The 19,559-nt window shown below is 36.9% G+C and overlaps 1 protein-coding gene across 5 annotated transcripts in view; it reads right to left on the bottom strand.

Annotated features, from left to right (window-relative positions):
• Positions 1 to 19,559, bottom strand: part of ARHGAP24 (Rho GTPase activating protein 24) — a 566,219-nt gene that overhangs the window by 30,166 nt on the left and 516,494 nt on the right. For all 5 annotated transcript variants that reach the window (XM_040237263.1, XM_040237267.1, XM_040237265.1 and 2 more), the window contains one exon: positions 19,177 to 19,384. In XM_040237263.1, the coding sequence (XP_040093197.1) occupies positions 19,177 to 19,384 (208 nt within the window). The remainder of the gene's footprint in view (positions 1 to 19,176; positions 19,385 to 19,559) is intronic.

Here is a 19,559-nt window from a genome sequence, read left to right as displayed (position 1 = left end):
CTACGGGGTTGCAAAGAGTTGGACACGATTGAAGCAACTTAGCACACGCACACACACACACACACACACACACACACATCTATGTTATATTGAACAAACACTGCATGCTTTAAACTTACACAATGTTTTATGTTAATTACATCTCAATAAAAATAAATTTTAAAAAGTGTTTTCAGTTACAAATTAATTAACATATATAGTAAAATGAGTTAATATGGCCCTTATGACTTGGGATCCAAGGTCCAATGTTATGTCCAAAGTTAACTTGGGAGTAACATTCAAACACTCATGGTACATCCTTTCACTAGAAATGACATTGTGTGTGTGTGTGTGTGTGTGTGTGTGTGTGTGCTCAATCATGTCCAACTCTTTGTGATCCCACAGACTGTAAGTCACCAGACTCCTCTGTCCATGGAATTTTCCAGGCAAGAATACTGGAGGGGGTTGCCATTTCCTTCTCCAGAGGATCTTCCTGACCCAGGGATCAAACCCACATCTGTTGCATCTCATGCACTGGCCGGTGGATTCGTTACCACTGCACCACCTGGGAAGCCCCATAAATGACATTAATACCATACAAACTCTTGTCATATGCTATGAAAAAAATTTTCCCATAAATTTTTCCCATAGAAAATAAATCTGAGGTCAAAGAATCACAAAGATTTTATTAAACTGAGACTCTATTCATATTTATAATGTATATAATTCCTTAGAATAAGTATTAACCTAAAGAATTATTTGAAGGTCAACAATGATATGATTAGAGATAGTCTGTTTGCAAACCACAGAGATTCTGCATGTGTATTTACATACTATATATACTATATATATACCATATATACTATATGCTATATATACTATATATATATACTATATACTATATATATATATATACACACACACACACACATACTACATACACATTAAGGTACTACAAATGCAAATAAGCAACATGTAAAACCAGTTGGTGTTGAAGATATTAATAAGAAAACAAAGTTATATTAAGGAAACTTTGGTGGTTAGTTTTTAATAACTAGAAAAATTATTTGTTACACTTAACTCTGAGTTGCAAGGAGTTAGGCACGATTGAGCACACACACATACACACACACACACACACACAATATTAAAGGGATACACTATGTGTGTTTGAACGTTACTTCTAAGTGAAACTTGGATATAACATTGAACTTTGAATCCAAGTCACCAGGGCCATATTGATTCATTTTAATACCCACATTGATTAATTTTGTAACTGAAAACATATTTACTTTATTTTTATTGAGATATACTTGACATATAACATTGTAAGGTGTTATTCATAGAGTTTCTGACGATGTATCCAATTGGTTTTATGGTATGAAGAAAATGAATCAAGACTCTCCCTGATTGACTTGCATGTTGGATTTTGTTTTCTCTCAGTGCTAGAACTTTATTATATTTATTCAGAATTGTCTCAGGAGAAAGCTCTAGCCTTTGACATTGCACAGAGTATCTATTGTTGCCAATGGAAGAAGTAGTTCATTTGCTATGATTTTTAATAAACATAGGCATTTCTAATTTAGGTTGAGAGTCACGATGGAGAAATATCCACACATTAATACTTTCTCTGGCTGTTCTGTGAAATATGATTTCCTAAATTCGTGAAGTGTGAAATATATGCCAGGAAATGCATGAATGATTTAAAAAATTAGAAGATTATTGTCAATTCAGATGACCTATTTTCAGGTGGATATAAAGAAACCACTCATAGTATGACACAAGAAAACTTATCGACAGATATTTTAAAATTATACTTAACAAATTGCACTTATTATTCATTGGATTATGTGACTACAGTTTGAGAGAAGTGGACTAAGATACTTCTTGTTCACTTCACATTTCTCCCAGGAATGGCTTAGGGAAAAAAAAAAAAAAACTGGAAGGAATAATATATATTTGCTAAGCAAGACCATCCCTAAGAAAAAGAAATGCAAAAAAGCAAAATAGCTGACTGAGGAGGGCTTACAAATAGCTGTGAAAAGAAGAGAAGTGAAAAGCAGGGGAGAAAAAGAAAGATATACCCATTTGAATGCAGAGTTTCAAAGAATAGCAAGGAGAGATAAGAAAGTCTTCCTCAGCAATCAGTGTAAAGAATAGAGGAAAACAATAGAATGTTTGGGAACGCATGTACACCCGTGGTGGATTCATGTCAATGAATGCCAAAACCAATACAGAATTGTAAAGTAAAAAAAAAAAAAAAAAACAATAGAATGGGAAAGACTAGAGATCTCTTCAAGAAAATTAGAGATACCAAGGGAACATTTCATGCAAAGATGGGCTCAATAAAGGACAGAAATGGTAGGGACCTAACAGGAGCAGAAGATATTAAGAAGAGGTGGCAAGAATACACAGTAGAACTATACGAAAGAGGTCTTAATGGCCCACTCACCTAGAACCAGACATCCTGGAATGTGAAGTCAAGTGGGCCTTAGGAAGCATCACTATGAACAAAGCTAGTGCAGGTGATGGAATTCCAGTTGAGCTATTTCAAATCCTGAAAAATGATGCTGTGAAAGTGCTGCACTCAATATGCCAGCAAATTTGGAAAACTCAGAAGTGGCCCCAGGACTGGAAAAGATCAGTTTTCATTCCAATGCCTAACAAAGGCAAAGAATGCTCAAACTACCCTACAACTGCACTCATCTCACATGCTAGTAAAATAATGCTTAAAATTTTCCACGCCAGGCTTCAACAATACATGAACTGTGAACTTCCAGATAATCCAACAAGTCCATTCTAAAGATCAGTCCTGGGTGTTCATTGGAAGGACTGATGTTGAAGCTGAAACTCCAATACTTTGGCCACCTGATGTGAAGAGCTGACTCATTTGACAAGACCATGATGCTCAGAAAGATTGAAGGCGGGAGGAGAATGGGATGACAGAGGATGAGATGGTTGGATGGCATCACCGACTCGATGGACATGAGTTTGAGTGAACTCCGGGAGTTGGTGATGGACAGGGAGGCCTGGCGTGCTGCAGTCCATGGGGTTGCAAAGAGTTGGACACGACTGACCGGGTGATTGAACTGAACTGAACTAAAGTACACTATGATCATGTAATCATCTAGTGAGATGCGAATGATGATTTTCACATTTCTTGTTTAAAATGAGGTGTGCCATCTTTCCTAACATTTGACTCCTCATGTACAGACATGAAGTATTCTTTCATAGAGGGTTTATACAACTCTACCAGCGTTCATATCTTGACATTAGTAACTGTATGTACCTGAGACTGTCACATAGCTCCTGCTGGCTTCAATTGTACCCAGCACTTGAAACATTACGAGTTGTAATTTCAGTTTCATGTGGTCTTCAAAATCCTGGCAAACAGTTAATGAACTTGGCTTAGCTAAGATAGAGAAGTTACAGCTGTATTTAGTTACTTTACAATTTTATGTTGTCTGCCTACATATTTTTCCCTTTACTAAACTCCACAGATGGAATTTCAGGAGAAACAAAGGAAATGTCATCATCATAATACATTCAACAATTAATCTTTTTTTTTTTCTGAGAGATTTCAGATTATGCAACCAAGAATGTTCCAGAGAAGCATTATTGATGTTCTGATGCTGATAGGCATATGTTAAAAATATCTTTTAAAATTCCCCCAACAGCATTGAAAATCCATGGACATAATTTAATATTTTCATTTTTAAATAAAAAAAAGCAGAACTAAGTATCACACGTAATTTTTCTAGTTATTGAAAACTAAATAGCAACCAAAGTTTCCTTACTATAATGTTTTTTTCTTATTAATGTGTCTTCAACACTGACTCTTTTGCATGTTGCTCATTTATTTTTGTAACCATCATGAGTTTGGGAATTTTTGGAGGAGTAGGGGCTGAGTGGCAAGGCATGTGGGATCTCAGTTTCCAACCAGGGATGCAATACGTGCGCTGGAAGCACAGAAGGTTAGTTAACCATCGAACCACCAGGGAAATCAAAATTCTGGGAGATTTGGATTATTTGACTCTAGGATAAACAATCGAGGAGGCAAACATTCTTTTCCAGAATACTTATTTTCTTCTAATAAAGTCAATAATGTAGGGAAAAAAATCTTTGTAAAGATTTACAAAGGAGATGAATAAAGCTTTAGTTTTACATTGCTGAATCTATAATTCATGGTCTTAAAAGGAATTTAAATGTATTTTCTGGTATATCCATGTGAATCTACAAAATCAACACTGAAAGTGTTCAAATCCACTCAAAACTTGTCCCTCCTTGGACACTTCAGTGGTCTTTTATTACAACACAAAGGCATTCGCCACATGTGAGCTAAATGATAGCATCCCAGTTGGGGCTTCCCAGGTGGCTCAGTGGTAAAGAATTTACCTGCCAATGCACGAGATGCAGGAGACACAGACTTGATCCCTGGATCAGGAAGATCCCTTGGAGGAGGAGATGGCAACCCACACTAATATTTTTGCCTGGAAAATTCCATGGAGAGCAGAGGCCAACATTACAGTCCATGGGGTTGCAAAGAGTCAGATATGACTGAGTGACTCATCACACACATATATATTGAGGGAAAGAAGAAAAAGTTTTAAAAGAATCCAATTATATACTTATTGTGGATCTCACACTAAAATGTTGTTCAGCTCTTTGTTGGAAAGGATGCTTTACTACGACATATACAGTAAATCCCCTGTATTACAGCTCTTCGAGTTGCGAACTTTCAAAGATGCAAACACGTATTCCATCCATGTCAGTGTGTGCCTGATAAGTTGTGCTCAACTCTTTGTGACCTCATGGACTGTACCCTGCCAGGCTCTGCTGTCCAAGAATTCTCCAGGCAAAAACATTGGAGAGGGTTGCCACTTCCTCCCCTGGGGGAATCTTCCCAACCCAGGGATCAAACACACATCTCTTGCATTGCCAGGCAGATTCTTTACCACTGAGCCACCTCGGAAGCCCAGTGTCAGGCATGAGTGAAATCACAGCTTGTCCTCCATTTCCTATTGCTGACGGTCCTTCAGCTCTACCATCTCCCACCCCCTTCTCCCTCCCCCAGTCAGTAACTCTTCTTGCCTCTCACTCAACACCAGTCCCTGTAGGCCAGCTGTTATACTGTACTACTGAACTTGTCAAGGTACTGTACTGTAAGATTAAAAATGTTTTCTTTTTTTGTGTGTGTTTTGTTAAAGTATTATTTGTGTTAAAAGTATTATAAACTTATTACAGTATAGTACAGTATTTGTGTTAGTTGGGTACCTAGGCTAGGGCAGGAGGAGAAGGGGGTGACAGAGGATGAAATATTTGGATGGCATCATCAACTCAATGGACAAGAGTTTGAACAAACTCCAGGAGATAGTGAAGGACAAAGATTTATTGAATGTCTACATTGTGTCAGACACTGTTGTAGATATGATCAAGAGTCTGAAAATTCTCTACTTTCTTTGAGCTCATGTTTTAGTTACATGTGTAGAGTTTTGCTTTACAACCATAGATTTTTAAGTGAATATCAACAGTGAGATCTTCATGAGTGTGTATATGTAGGCTTTCAATAGTTCACAGATGTTTACCTTAATTCCCAGAATACAATTTTGATTCTTTAGCAATTTTTCAACCATTTCCTTATAATAAATTATCAAGATAATCAGAAAAATAAAAAACCATATGCCTTCTAAGATGTATTTAAGAATGGCTCATACACATATAAAATGATACACAGAATCAGTGTCATCAAGGAAATGCAAATTACAACAATGAGATACCATTCCACAATCACTAGAATGTCTAGGATAAAAAAATGAAACACTCATACATTGCTAGTAGAAATAGAAAATGTTGCAGCCATTTTGGAAAACAGTTTGGCAATTACCTAAATGTTCAATACAGATAAAGCCTAGCAATTTCACTTGTAGGTGTGCACCAAAGAGAAATGAAAACATGTCCATGCAAAATGCATATTCACAATATTATTTCTAAAAGCCAAAAAGCAGAAGCAACTGAAATATCTACCAACCGATAAATGAATAAACAAACTGTAGTATATCCACAAACTGAAGTTCTATTCATGAATGCAAAGCAACAAACTACTGATATTTGCTGAAATATGGATGTAGTTCAAAAGCATTATGTTTAAGTGAAAAAAGCTGGATGCAAGAGACCATATATTGAATAATTCTATTTATACAAAATGTCCAAAAAAGGGAAAAATCTATAGAGACAGAAAGTACATTAGTGACTGCTGGGGAGGAAGGGCTGCTAGGAATAACAATAAAGGGTACAAGAGATGCTATTTGAGTGATGAGAATGTTCTAAAACTGATACATGGTAACAGCTGCATAACTGGGAAATCTGTTAAAAATCACTGCCTTGAAATGGGCAAATTGCATGATATGTAAAATGTAACTCAATACATTTGTTTTACAAAATATATACCTTTAAGGGATGTACTTTCACTAAACTCCTGCAGGAATATTTGCAATCTGACTTACAAGACACACAAAAACATATTTTCAGAATATAAGACCTTAGAGGTATCTTACTTATCTGTTTCAGTAGGAATCGCTATGGAGATTTCAAAACTGAAAAGAAGATATTCTGTATTAAAAACACTGAAGAATTCATAGTTAAGCACAATTTCTGTATCTATGTGTTCAGGCATATTACTTTTCCTTGTCACGCACGCATGCTATGCATGCTAAGTCACTTCAGTTGTGTCCAACTCTTTGCAACCCCATGGACCACAGCCCTCTAGGCTCCTCTGTCTATGGAATTCTGCAGGCAAGAATATTGGAGTGGATCGCCATGCCCTCCTCCAGGGGATCTTCTTGACCCAGAGATCAAAACTGTGTCTCTTATGTCTCCTGCATTGGCAGGGGGGTTCTTTACCACTCATGCCACCTGGGAAGCCCAAAATGTTAAAACCATCGTCATCAATGTCATGATACTCCAATGACAATAAATATGCTAAGTGCCTTCTTCACATTGTACCATTTATTCCTGGTGGGTTTGTTCCACTTTCTTTTATTTTTAAGTGCATGAATACAATTGAGGGGGTTCTTAGGGATTATTTCCATTTTACATACAAGGACACTAGGAATTTGGAGAAGTTAAGTAACTAGTCTCATATGGTTAACATGTGAAGTAAATGGTGCCCGCTTCTCATCAAAGTCTGAACTCTTATCCACCACTGTTTCTTACAAATAAGTACACAGATGCCAACTGACAGATATGCCACATACTGGGAAAGTTCTTGGCTAATTGGCTATTTTTTTTTTCCATCACTCAATCAGTTTAGTGGAAGTGAGCTTAAATTTATTCAAAATTAAAATGAAAGGAAAGAGAAATTCAGGTTCCCCACTTCAGATGTTTTAAAAATACATTACCAAGAGAGTAAGCATAATGGAACATGACAGATTTCCAGCTAACAATCTGTCTTACATAAGTATTTAGTAAGTATTCATTTGAGCAAGTATTTTCCACATATGAAATATTTTCCCTGAAGCTCATTAATTTTTCAGACCTTGGTATGTTTACAAGAGGGTTTCATGAGACTCTTGCAAGTTACACTCATGGTTCAAATTAGATATGAAGCCAAACATTCAAGGAAGTAGGCCTGTCAATACTGGCAAAGAGTGGACTGTATTTCCCAAAGTATGGTTGTTGTCCATTCACTAAGTCATGTCAGACTCTGCAACATCGGGGACTGAAACACACCAGGCTTCCCTGTTCTTCACTATCTCCTAGAGTCTGTGCAAACTCCTGTCCATTAAATCCGTGATGCCATCCAACCATCTCATCCTCTGTCACCCCCTTCTCCTCCTACCTTCAGTCTTTCTCAGCATCAGGGTTTTTTCCAATGCTCTGGCTTTTCACATCAGATGGCCAAAGCATTGGAGCTTCAGCTTCAGCATCAGTCCTTCCAATAAATATTCAGGGTTGGTTTCCTTTAGGATGAACTGGTTTGATCTCCTGGCAATCCAAGGGACTCTCAAGAGTCTTCTCTAGCACCACATTCAAAAGCATTGGTTCTTTGGTACTCGGCCTTTTTCATGGTCCAATTCTCACATCCGTACATGACAATGGGAAAAATCATAGCTATGACTATATAGATCTTTGTTGGCAATGTGATGTCTTTGCTTTTTAATATTCTGTTTAGGTTTGTCCTTTCTTCCAAATAGCAAGCATCTTTTAATTTCACGGCTGAAGTCATTATCCATAATGATTTTGGAGCCCAAGAAAAAAAAATTTGTCACTGCTTCCACTTTTCCCCCGTCTATCTGCCATGAAATGAAGGGACCAGATGCCATGGTCATAGCTTTTTGAATGTTCAGTTTTAAGCCAGCTTTTTCACTCTCCTTTTCACCCTCATCAAGAGGCACTTCCAAATCAAGTGCCACATGGACAGGACATTCAGTTCAGTTCAGTTGCTCAGTCGTGTCTGACTTTCTGCAACCCCATGAATCGCAGCACGCCAGGCCTCCCTGTCCATCACCAACTCCCAGAGTTCACTCAGATTCACGTCCATTGAGTTAGTGATGCCATCCAGCCATCTCATCCTCTGTCGTCCCCTTCTCCTCCTGCCCCCAATCCCTCCCAGCATCAGAGTCTTTTCCAATGAGTCAACTCTTCGCATGAGGTGGACAAAGTACTGGAGCTTCAGCTTTAGCATCATTCCTTCCAAAGAAATCCCAGGGCTGATCTCCTTCAGAATGGACTGGTTGGATCTCCTTGCAGTCCAAGGGACTCTCAAGAGTCTTCTCCAACACCACAGTTCAAAAGCATCAATTCTTTCGTGCTCAGCATTCCTCACAGTCCAACTCTCACATCCATACATGACCACTGGAAAAACCATAGCCTTGACTAGATGGACCTTTGTTGGCAAAGTAATGTCTCTGCTTTTTAATATGTTAACTAGTTTGGTCATAAATTTTCTTCCAAGGAGTAAGCGTCCTTTAATTTCATGGCTGCAATCACCATCTGCAGTGATTTTGGAGGCCCCCAAAATAAAGTCTGACACTGTTTCCACTGTTTCCCCATCTATTTCCCATGAAGTGATAGGACCAGATGCCATGATCTTCATTTTCTGAATGTTGAGCTTTAAGACAACTTTTTCACTCTCCACTTTCACTTTCATCAAGAGGTTTTTTAGTTCCTCTTCACTTTCTGCCATAAGGGTGGTGAAATCTGCATATCTGAGGTTACTGATATTTCTCCCAGCAATCTTGATTCCAGCTTGTGTTTCTTCCAGTCCAGCATTTCTCATGATGTATTCTGCATAGAAGTTAAATAAGCAGGGTGACAATATACAGCCTCGACGTACTTCTTTTCCTATTTGCAACCAGTCTGTTGTTCCATGTCCAGTTCTAACTGTTGCTTCCTGACCTGCATACAGATTTCTTAAGAGGCAGGTCAGGTGGTCTGGTATTCCCATCTTTTTCAGAATTTTCCACAGGTTATTGTGACCCACACAGTCAAAGGCTTTGGCATAGTCAATAAAGCAGAAATTGATGTTTTTCTGGAACTCTCTTGCTTTTTTGATAATCCAGTGGATGTTGGCAATTTGCTCTCTGGTTCCTCTGCCTTTTCTAAAACCAGCTTGAACATCTGGAAGTTCATGGTTCATGTATTCCTGAAGCCTGGTTTGGAGAATTTTGAGCATTACTTTACTAGTGTGTGAGATGAGTGCAACTGTGCGGTAGTTTGAACATTCTTTGGCATTGCCTTTCTTTGGGATTGGAATGAAAACTGACCTTTTCCAGTCCTGTGGCCGCTGCTGAGTTTTCCAAATTTGCTGGCATATTAAGTCCAGCACTTTCACAGCATCATCTTTCAGGATTTGAAATAGCTCAACTGGAACGCCATCACCTCCACTAGCGTTGTTTGTAGTGATGCTTTCTAAGGCCCATTTGACTTCACATTCCAGGATGTCTGGGACAGGACATTAAGTGATAACAAATGACACAGTAGCAACACTAGTCCATTTTTGATTTGCTATTCCTGATTATTATATCAAGTAGGAAGTACCAGTTGGGGATGAGAATTTCTCAAGTGCTTCTGGCACCTGCCAGTCTTTACTTTCATCAAATAAACAGAGGTTCTAAGGGTCAGAGTTTTCCCAAAGCAGCTATATTCAGATAGCATTTAATAATATGCTTTGTGGCCATTGCACTTGTACTATATCGACCTTGTATTCATGGCAAGTGATGCTGCTTTTTAGGGGGAAAAATATCAAGTTCCTTTTACAATGAAATTGATCAAAAATAAAAAGTGAAAAAAATTTAAGGAAAAAAAATCAGAAAATCAAACACAGGTATTATAAGAATATGGTCAAAGTCAGGATAGTCCTATGTCATTCGACAGACATTTGAAAAGTACTATAAAACAATGGTCAAGCCACCATAATATATAAGAACTGCATCAAAATATAGAAATGTTAGGAGCAACCATAGCTAAATAGATGCCTAGAACTTTGGAGGGCTGACTTCCTTCCAGACTTGGGAAAATCATCTCAGTTGCTGAAAATAAGTAGCTAATTTGCCATCTATAAGTTCAGGGCTTGCCTTAGGTGAACTCCTGAGTCTGTTCTTTCCTTTTCCAATTCTACCTGCTTTTATGCCCTCAAGCTACATATTCTTTCTTCACTTTCCACAATCAGGCTCGGCAAGATCTTTGATTTGCACTATGATACAAATGCTCTATGTCTGTAGTATGTTATCCAACTCCACAGTGTTTTGAGTTTTCACATGGATCAAAATATTGTTGTTCAGTTGCTAAATTACATCTTACTCTTTGTGACATCATGGACTGCAGCACATCAGGCTTCCCTGTCTTTCACTATCTCCTGGAGCTTGCTCAAACTCATGTCCATCGAGTTGGTAATACCATCCAACCATCTCATCCTCTGTCATCCCCTTCTCCTGCTGCCCTCAAAAATCTTTCCCAGGATCAAAGTCTTTGCCAATGAGTTGTCTCTTCCCATCACGTGGCCAAAGTATTAGAGCTTCAGCTTCAGCATCAGTCCTTTCAATGAATATTCAGGGTTGATTTCTTTTAGGATTGACTGGTTTGATCTCTTTGCTGTTCAAGGGACTGTCAAGAGTTTTCTTGACAAGCAAAGGTATAGGAATATACTTTTTAGGCTGTTCTAAAATTTCAGACCCATTTTAGCAGATAGGATATTTTTTTATTTCACACATAAAATGTATTCCCCAGAAAGTAATTTACCTTTCACAACAGCGTAAGTAAGACCTGCTTAGGCGAGTCAGAACTAATTTGCTTCTCCCAGTAGTGCCTTGATGTTGATTTTTGTCTCCATTTCATAATTAGAAAACTGAGGCACATCACTATAAAGAAACAATTTTCCTCCAACCCACACTTCTGCAGCCCACTGTCTGTCTACCATGTCCCAAGTTGTGGTTAGAACACCATGTGTATAAGAATGCAGATAAAGATTATCTGGGGATTTGCCTGAAATGCAGATTCCTAGGTCTCCTCAATCCTTTTAAATCAGAATGAGAGCCATTGGGGTCTGGGCATCTGGACCTTGACATCTCTTTCTGGGTCATTCTTTTCCAAAATAATGTTTGAGAATCTGTAGTGTGTCCTTTTCAAGGTCACTTTTTATAACTCAGGTCAGTAAGTCTCAAAATTATATGGCTACCCAGAGGGTAAAATTAAAATGTGTCTGGTTTTTCTGTCTCCTAAACTTTATGTTATTTATTTATTTATTTTCATTTACATCTGTAGACTTGAAGTTTGTTTAGTGATCCTGAATCAGTCACGAACACAAATGAAAAATAAAACAGGAGAAGAGGAGGAGGGATGAAGGCAGAAGGAGCTCAGTATAAGGGGGAGGGCAGTTGGGGTACCTCGGACAGCAGCTGTCTTGTGGGACTCTTGGACAGAGTGTGTAAAATCGGAGGCTTCTCCAGCCTTCTGTCTTAGCTCTTGAAGGTGGTGTTGTAGTGTGTAGTTATTTTGTTGCTGAGCAATTAATGCTACAATGTGACACCCACATGGCCATTTTTGACCCTACCTTCCCAGCTCTTCCTAACTGCATCTTTAACAGCTGATACCATCTGGAGAGCCTTGGAAACAAAATAACACTTGGCTCCTAATCTGGTTTCACACATTCTGCATTTCATTTTTGTCCCTTCAATGTGGGGAAGTTTAACATAAAATGTTATATTTTGATTTGCTTCACTTTGAAACAGAAATAATTAAGAAAAGAATGGTTAGGAACTCCAACATCTGTTGTTTTTTACAGTTGACATAAACTGATTAAATACAAATTCTTTCAGGTCAGTGAAAGTGTCCTTTCTCACAGAATTCCCTTTGGTCAAGGAGTCTGTGGAAATACCTCATCTAACTGTAGGAATAAGTCATTCATATATAAAGGTCTCAAACCTGGACCTCAGAACTGGGAAAATAGCATTTGATACCATTAAAGGAGAGCGGAAAGTGCCTGGTCTCATAAAAGCTGGCATGTGCGCTTGCAATTTATAAATTCAAGCAGTCTATGTTCTAAGTTTCTCTTTCTCAAACCATCTTTTTTTTCTCTTGTAACACAAGGTATTTCCTTTCATTCAAATATGAAATATTAACTTCCAAATGGATCCACAGCTTCAAAAGCACAGGCTGATTTATGAACATAGGCGCTCAGCAGTATACGACTGATGTATGCGTAACACTGAACACAGCAACAAAGGAGAATGAGACAAGCCCATGTGATGGCATGATGAATTACTATCAGCTCAGCTCGGCCGCTCAGTCGCGTCCGACTCTTTGTGACCCCATGGGCTATGAATTATTATATTATCCCTGAAATCGTGTTTATGAAAATCACTTAGTGACATGGAAAGTTGTTTATGATACGGTGTTAACATGAAAAGGTAAAATGCAAAAACTGTGTGATTCCAGTATTTGTGTGTGTGTGTGTGTATATATATATAAATCTGCATTTAGATATATCTTTATTTTTATTCTGTACATATCAACTTATATATATACATATATATATATAAATAACAAGACTTCTCTGGGTTGTTTTGTTTTAAAATATTCATCTTTCTTTCTTATATGCTTCTATATTGTATACAAAATGTTATAGTTTAAAATGTGATTTTAATTTTAATAGCACTATACTTTTATAAGTATAAAATGTTATTTTAAAAGCTTACTTTAAAACTCAAATTTTTGAGCTTAATATTAGAGCTATAGTACTATTAGGCCTTAATATTAAAATTAGAGATGGTCTTTGCAGAATTCCTGTGAGATTGTCTTTCCAGATTTTAATAAAGATAAAGATGAAAGCTAAATCCGGTTGACTCTTTAGTGAGATATAAGCTTTTTTAGAATAAACAGGGGATACTATTTATTCATTCTTATTCTTTAACATATTTCACAAAGAAAATTTTCTGTACTTTGCTTTATATACTAATATCTAGTCAAAACATTGTGCAAAATCTATATTTTTAAACATATTCTTTTTTAGATCACTTTGATGATGAACACTGGTGAGAATAACTTGAACTAGTAAATGTTCCCAAGCAGTTTGCCTTCACATCCCCCCGGACTGAAACCTGAACTAGGACTTGATCACATGAAATTTTAAACTCAGCCAGTTCACTAAAAAATCTGATGGGCTAAATACTGTACTTGAACACATTTCCAAAAGTAATTTACTCTCCTTGGAAAATTATGGATTATTTATTCCCAAAGAATGTAGTTTACAATTACACTTGGTTATAAACATGTTACTCTTTTTATTTCGTGGTCCATGTATCCGGGAATTCTTTTTTTTTTTTTTTTTAATCAGCAGCAATTTGTATATCTGCCTCCCTATAACTGAGGGACTCAAGCTTAACAATTTACTTATCAAAACAAGCATATTCAGATTACTAGAATGTGATAACATGATCTCTTTTGATTTTCATTCCTAGCTCCTGATCAGAGCACCTAAAACCCTTGTAATTTCCTAAATTATAAGAATATAGAAGCATCTTTTGTTATTTTCTTTTTATCCCCAGTTCCTAAAATAGTTCTGGAATGAGGAAAGAGAAAGGAAAAATTCTTTGTTATTCCTACCAAGTTCTTTCAACTGTGTCTGAACTTACTTAAGGCATCCTTGAGAAAGTCCTTAAGGAGGATGAAGGGTGGAGTGGGTGAATGGTGGTTGCCAGAGAAACCAATCAGGTGAATAGAGGGTTGGAACCTTAGCCCCAGTGATTAATCAATCATGCCTATGGCAAGAATACTAGAGTGGGTTGCCATTTCCTTCTCCAGTGGATCTTCCCAACCCAGGGATTGAACCCATGTCTCTTGAGTCTCCTGCATTGGTAGGTGGATTCTTTACCACTGTGCCACCTAGGACTGAAATTGCTATGTAACGAAGTCTTCATAAAAATTTCCTCACTGAAGGGGTTCAGAAAACTTCTAGGTTAGTGAACATGTCCAAGTGCAAGGAAGGTGGTATAAGTGGGGAGGGTGTGACTGTTGTGAGCCCCTCTGCCATCCCTGCCCTATGCCTCTCTTTCATCTGTGTTCCTGAACTGTATCCTTTTATCACAAACAAGTAATCTAGTAAGTGGACTGTTTTCCTGAATTCTGTGAGCTCTTCTAGCAAATGATTGAACTTGAGGACTCTCAGATTTATGGCTGGTTGGTCAGAAGTACAGGTGATAAATGATTGATGCCTGAAGTGGGTGGGGGGTGGTGAGGCAGTCTTGTGGAAATGAGCCCTTAACCTGTGGGGTCTGAGCTAACTCTGGGTAGTTATTGTCAGAACTGATTAACTCATAGGACGGTCAGTGGGTGTCCATCAAGAACTGGAGAATTTGCTTGTTATGGAAAACCCACATATGTGGTGCCAGAAGTGCTCTGCGGGTAGATTAGTAGAAAATCTTAGTTTTTTCTCACAGAGTGATTTTTTTTCTTTCTAACATGTAAATAAAATCTTTCCATTAGTTTGTTAAGTGTCTTTCAATGGATTTCCATTTCACTTAGAATAAAAATGATATTTCTTATTATAACCTACTGCATTGTTCAGGATCAACCTCTTTCACCTCATCTCCAAGGATGTCATTGGTAAATATTACCCAAGATACATGGAGGAAATAATACAACCTACATATACTTTTTCTGAAAATAGAGGTTGAAGGAATACTTTCCAGCTACTTTTGAGACCAGAATTTCTTTGATAACAGAAGTAGTCAAATGCATTACAAGAAAATAAACTGCTGAGTCAGCAACCATGATGCAGATGGGTTCAAAAATCCTCAGCAAGTTGTTTCCAAGTCAGATACAGCAAAATATTAAGAGTAATACACCACAACCAAATGTGGTTTATTCTCATTAACATAATTAAACAGAAGAATCATATAATTTCTACAGTAAATATGGGAAAAGTGGACATGATAAAATTCAGTTGTCAGTCATTATTAAAACTGTTAGCAAACCAGAAATAAAAGAGCATTTTCAAACACGATAAAGGGCAACTACACAGAACTTATAGCTACCATCATGAACAATACCAAAAAACTAACAACTTCTCACTATATATAAGAAACACGTTCACTCACCATTCTAGTAGAATAGTTTTTAGCAAGGACAAAAAGTCAAGAAAAAGGAATACAAAGCATATCAAAAAAGAATAAATAAAACTCTCATTATCTACAGTCAATAAGGTCAGGTATAAAGAAAATCCTAAGATCTAAAAAAAAAAAAAATCCTCTAGCATTTATAAATAAATTTGTCAAGTTTGTAGGAAAAAATCTCTCTATAAAAATCATATTTATATAATCTAGCAGAAGAAATTAGAAAATTAAACATAAAAAGCAAAGGTATATATCAGAGCATTAAGGATGAATGTAACAAAATAGAGCAAAATCTTACAGTGAAAATTACAAAATACTGCTGAAATATGAAAAGTCCTAATGATACATTGAGATGGGCTATGTTCAAGGATAGAAGATTTCATATTTTTACACTGTCATTTTTCTCCTAATTGATATCTAGAGTCAATGAAATATCTATCAAAATCATATAGGCATTTTTTTTTGTAAAAATTGACAAACTTACACTAAATTTTTTAGAGGTATGCTAACGTTCTAGAATATACAAAGCAGTCTTGTAAAGAACAAAGTTGGGGAACTTACTTCACTTTATTTCTAGATTTTAAAGCTATAGTGATTTTCTCTTAAAATAACATCCCACAAATTCTTCCTTTCCTGAACATGTGTGCCCCTTCTGTCCGCTCTGGAGTTTATTTCCCTTCCCTGAAATCTAGGCTGCCCCTGTTTCGTGACTTGCTTTGACCAATGCGGTGCTTATAAGCTTCCATATTCGCTCTCTTAGAAGCCTGAGCCATATATCACTGAGTCTGATTAATCTGATAGAGATAAAAGTTGCATGAAGAGACGCTCTACTGGATGTGAGACTTCAAAGAGAGAGAGAGGACCATGCAGCCTCCAGCAATCTTCTGTGTACGCTAAGTTGCTTCAGTCGTTTCTGACTCTTTGAGACCCCATGGACTGTAGCCCTCCCAGCTCCTCTGTCCATAGGATTCTCTGGGCAAGAATATTGGAGTGGGTTGCCATGACCTCCTCCAGGGGATCTTCCCTACCCAGGGACTGAACCCATGTCTCTTACGTCTGCTGTGTTGACAGGAGGGTTCTTAACCACGGGCACCACCTTGGAAACCCAGCTAGCTTAGTCATCTCAGATAATGCTCCAAACATGTGAGTGATGCTTTCTTACATCCTTCAGACTTAACTGATCTATATTAACCAACACCACATGTTGGAGAAATGAGCACATCTTCATCACGTCCTGCCTGAATTGCTGATTTACAAACAAGTGATTGGTTGTTCTTGCTGATGCCACAAAATTTGGGGGTCAGTTCATATACCAGGGTAGAAATCTGACTGAGCAAATGAATGACACTCCTTTTACTCAAAGCAGGCTAGTAACATCATATCCTGCCTTATGCTGAAATATTCTCTGTAAGTCTCTTCTACATATTTTCCAGGGAACAGGCGGTTTCTGTAGATACACTTCAGAAATTAGAAGATAAGGACATTTTTGTGCAGCATGAAATTAACTGAAAGACCTTTCGGATTAATTTTCTGATTATAAAAGTTAAGGTTTACTGAATTTATAGTATAAAAAAGAGTACATTCCTCATCATTACACAAAACTAATGTTTATCTTTTTAATAGTTTCTTTAGTCTCAGTGCATTGGTGCATTTTATGAAAAAATGCATTTTTTGCAATTGGGATCATATTTTATATAAAGTTTATTGTTAGCCTATAGTTATCAGGAAATAATTGCTTACAGGGCACATCTCTTCTTACAAGTACCCTAAGACATAAAATAGACCCTTATGAGTTATTGAACTGAACTGAGCTGATTCTCACGTTTAGCAAAGATCTGTTATCAGAGACAAACTTCAGATACTTAGGAGAATTTTAAATAAATACACTTTACTGTTAAGGTCATCTGCATGTACTGAGATAATTACATAAATACAAAGAAAAAGGTCATTGAAATTTATCAATGTCACATGAAGTTCATTGTACAGAATATTGTTTTCTTATAATGTGATATTTTATATGAGAATCCCACTGATAAACTTTTTTCTAATTTTAGCACAAAACTTTACATTTCTCCTAGATGAACCATTGTTTATATATTCTAAACAGGCCTGAACTATGGAACCACTGAACTTTGTTTTTTTTCAAATAGACTAAGACATGAGGCTCCCCCACCAAAAGTATATCTGCATTTTTGAAATGTATTCATTTCCTTACCTCTCCATTTAATTTTCCATCAGGGAGGATTTATGAATCTTTATAAACTGTGATACTTTTTGTAAAATTAATTTACCTGTCTTATTTTTCCATTTATCATTATATAATTAGCATTTTCTAAACATTTCAATAACTAAGCAACATTTTATTATAGTAATCACACTACAGCTAGAGATAATAGATTGGTGTTCATTCTTCGGTATTATAGAAATTGTAAGAAACAACTCTGCACTTCAACTTTTTCACAAATTTGTTTTTTTTCTAGGATTAGGCTTTCCTTAAGGGGTCTTGAAATATATTACCAAATTTCTTTAGAAAGATTACAATGACCTCTACTCTAATCATGAGGGTGCCTACCTCAGCACACCTTGCCGGCACTGAGTAGTAGTATTATTCAGGATTTTGTTAATGTGACCAGTAAAAGGATATCAAATGAGTTAACATGATTTATTATTATTATTAGAACAAACCTATACTCTCAATGATGCTTCCCTTACCTTGTATCAAGTATTCAAGAGTCTTTTTGTTTATTTGTTCTATAGACCTGTGTCTATCCATGTGATAATTCTATACTTTCAAAGAGAAAGTATACTACACGATTACCTCTAATAGTGAGAAAAGTTGTAATATAAATGTTCAACATTACTGAACTAGTTATATGTGACATAGCTGCAGAGTGAAACGATTATTAAAAATTATGCTTATAGAGTTTGCCAATGATCAGATGTTAAATTAGAATATGTTGGCATAAGGGCATTTCTCAACTATTGATATAAAAAGAAAAACTTGTTTCTGTTGAATTAAAAAAAATGAAGAGGTAGTTAACAAAATATTTTCAGTGTTCAACTCAATTAGTGGAGTCATAGGTGCTTTATGCATTCTTCGCTGTAACTTGCATTGTTTTCTAAATTGTACCAAGCTATATACTTTTCCTTGCTTCCTTGCAAATCTATTCTAGATTAGGGTGGGGCTATATATTTAAGACACAATGCTTTTAATTACATTGTCAATATCCCAAGCTGTTGATCAACACTTTAAATATTCTTTATCTGAAAGAATTCAAAGAAACATCAAACAAGAGAAGACTGCTATTTTAAAAATTCATTTTCCAATGTGAAAGTTTAATATTTGATTTGAGATCAAAGGAAAAGAATAAATAATAATGTTTTAAGGGGGGAAAAGCATAGCAGAGAAAGACACCTAATACCACATTTTTGATACTGTAACTTAACAAACACAATCCATCTTTGCGAGGCCATATAATTCATCTTCTAAACTGTGACAATATCAATTCAAGTTACGCCATTTCAGCTCACAGCAACCTTTCAGATTAGTGTCTCGGTGAAGGATGATTAGTAAAATCTTGAAATCTACCTGTCAAATGACGGCTTCTCTCCACAGTCAAAAGCATCCTGCAGTTCTTTGACTAGGTTAGCCTGGCCTGGCAGTCGGAAGAGACCCTCTTCCTTCAGCCCCCTTTGTCGGATGAAGTCCACACACTGCTCCACCAACATTGGAGCCAGGCGGTTCCCGTATCTCTTCTCATAGCGAACAGTATCTTCCAGTTTCTGTCCAAAAATGCCTGGAGAAATAAAGGATCACAACGAATTTGAGGAATTCATCTGTTCCTACTGCGTAAGTTTAAGCAACCTCTCTCTAGGAGATAGTGAAGGACAGGGAGACCTGGCTCTCTGCAGTCTATAGGGTGGCAAAGAGTTGGATATGACTCAGCGGCTGAACAACAACTGCTATTACTC

This window comes from Oryx dammah, unplaced genomic scaffold (genome assembly GCF_014754425.2).
Source record: "Oryx dammah isolate SB20612 unplaced genomic scaffold, SCBI_Odam_1.1 HiC_scaffold_3, whole genome shotgun sequence".
Taxonomy (NCBI): Eukaryota; Metazoa; Chordata; class Mammalia; order Artiodactyla; family Bovidae; genus Oryx; species Oryx dammah.
Note: the sequence above shows the minus strand (reverse complement) of the source record. Positions and strands in the feature narration are given on the sequence as shown.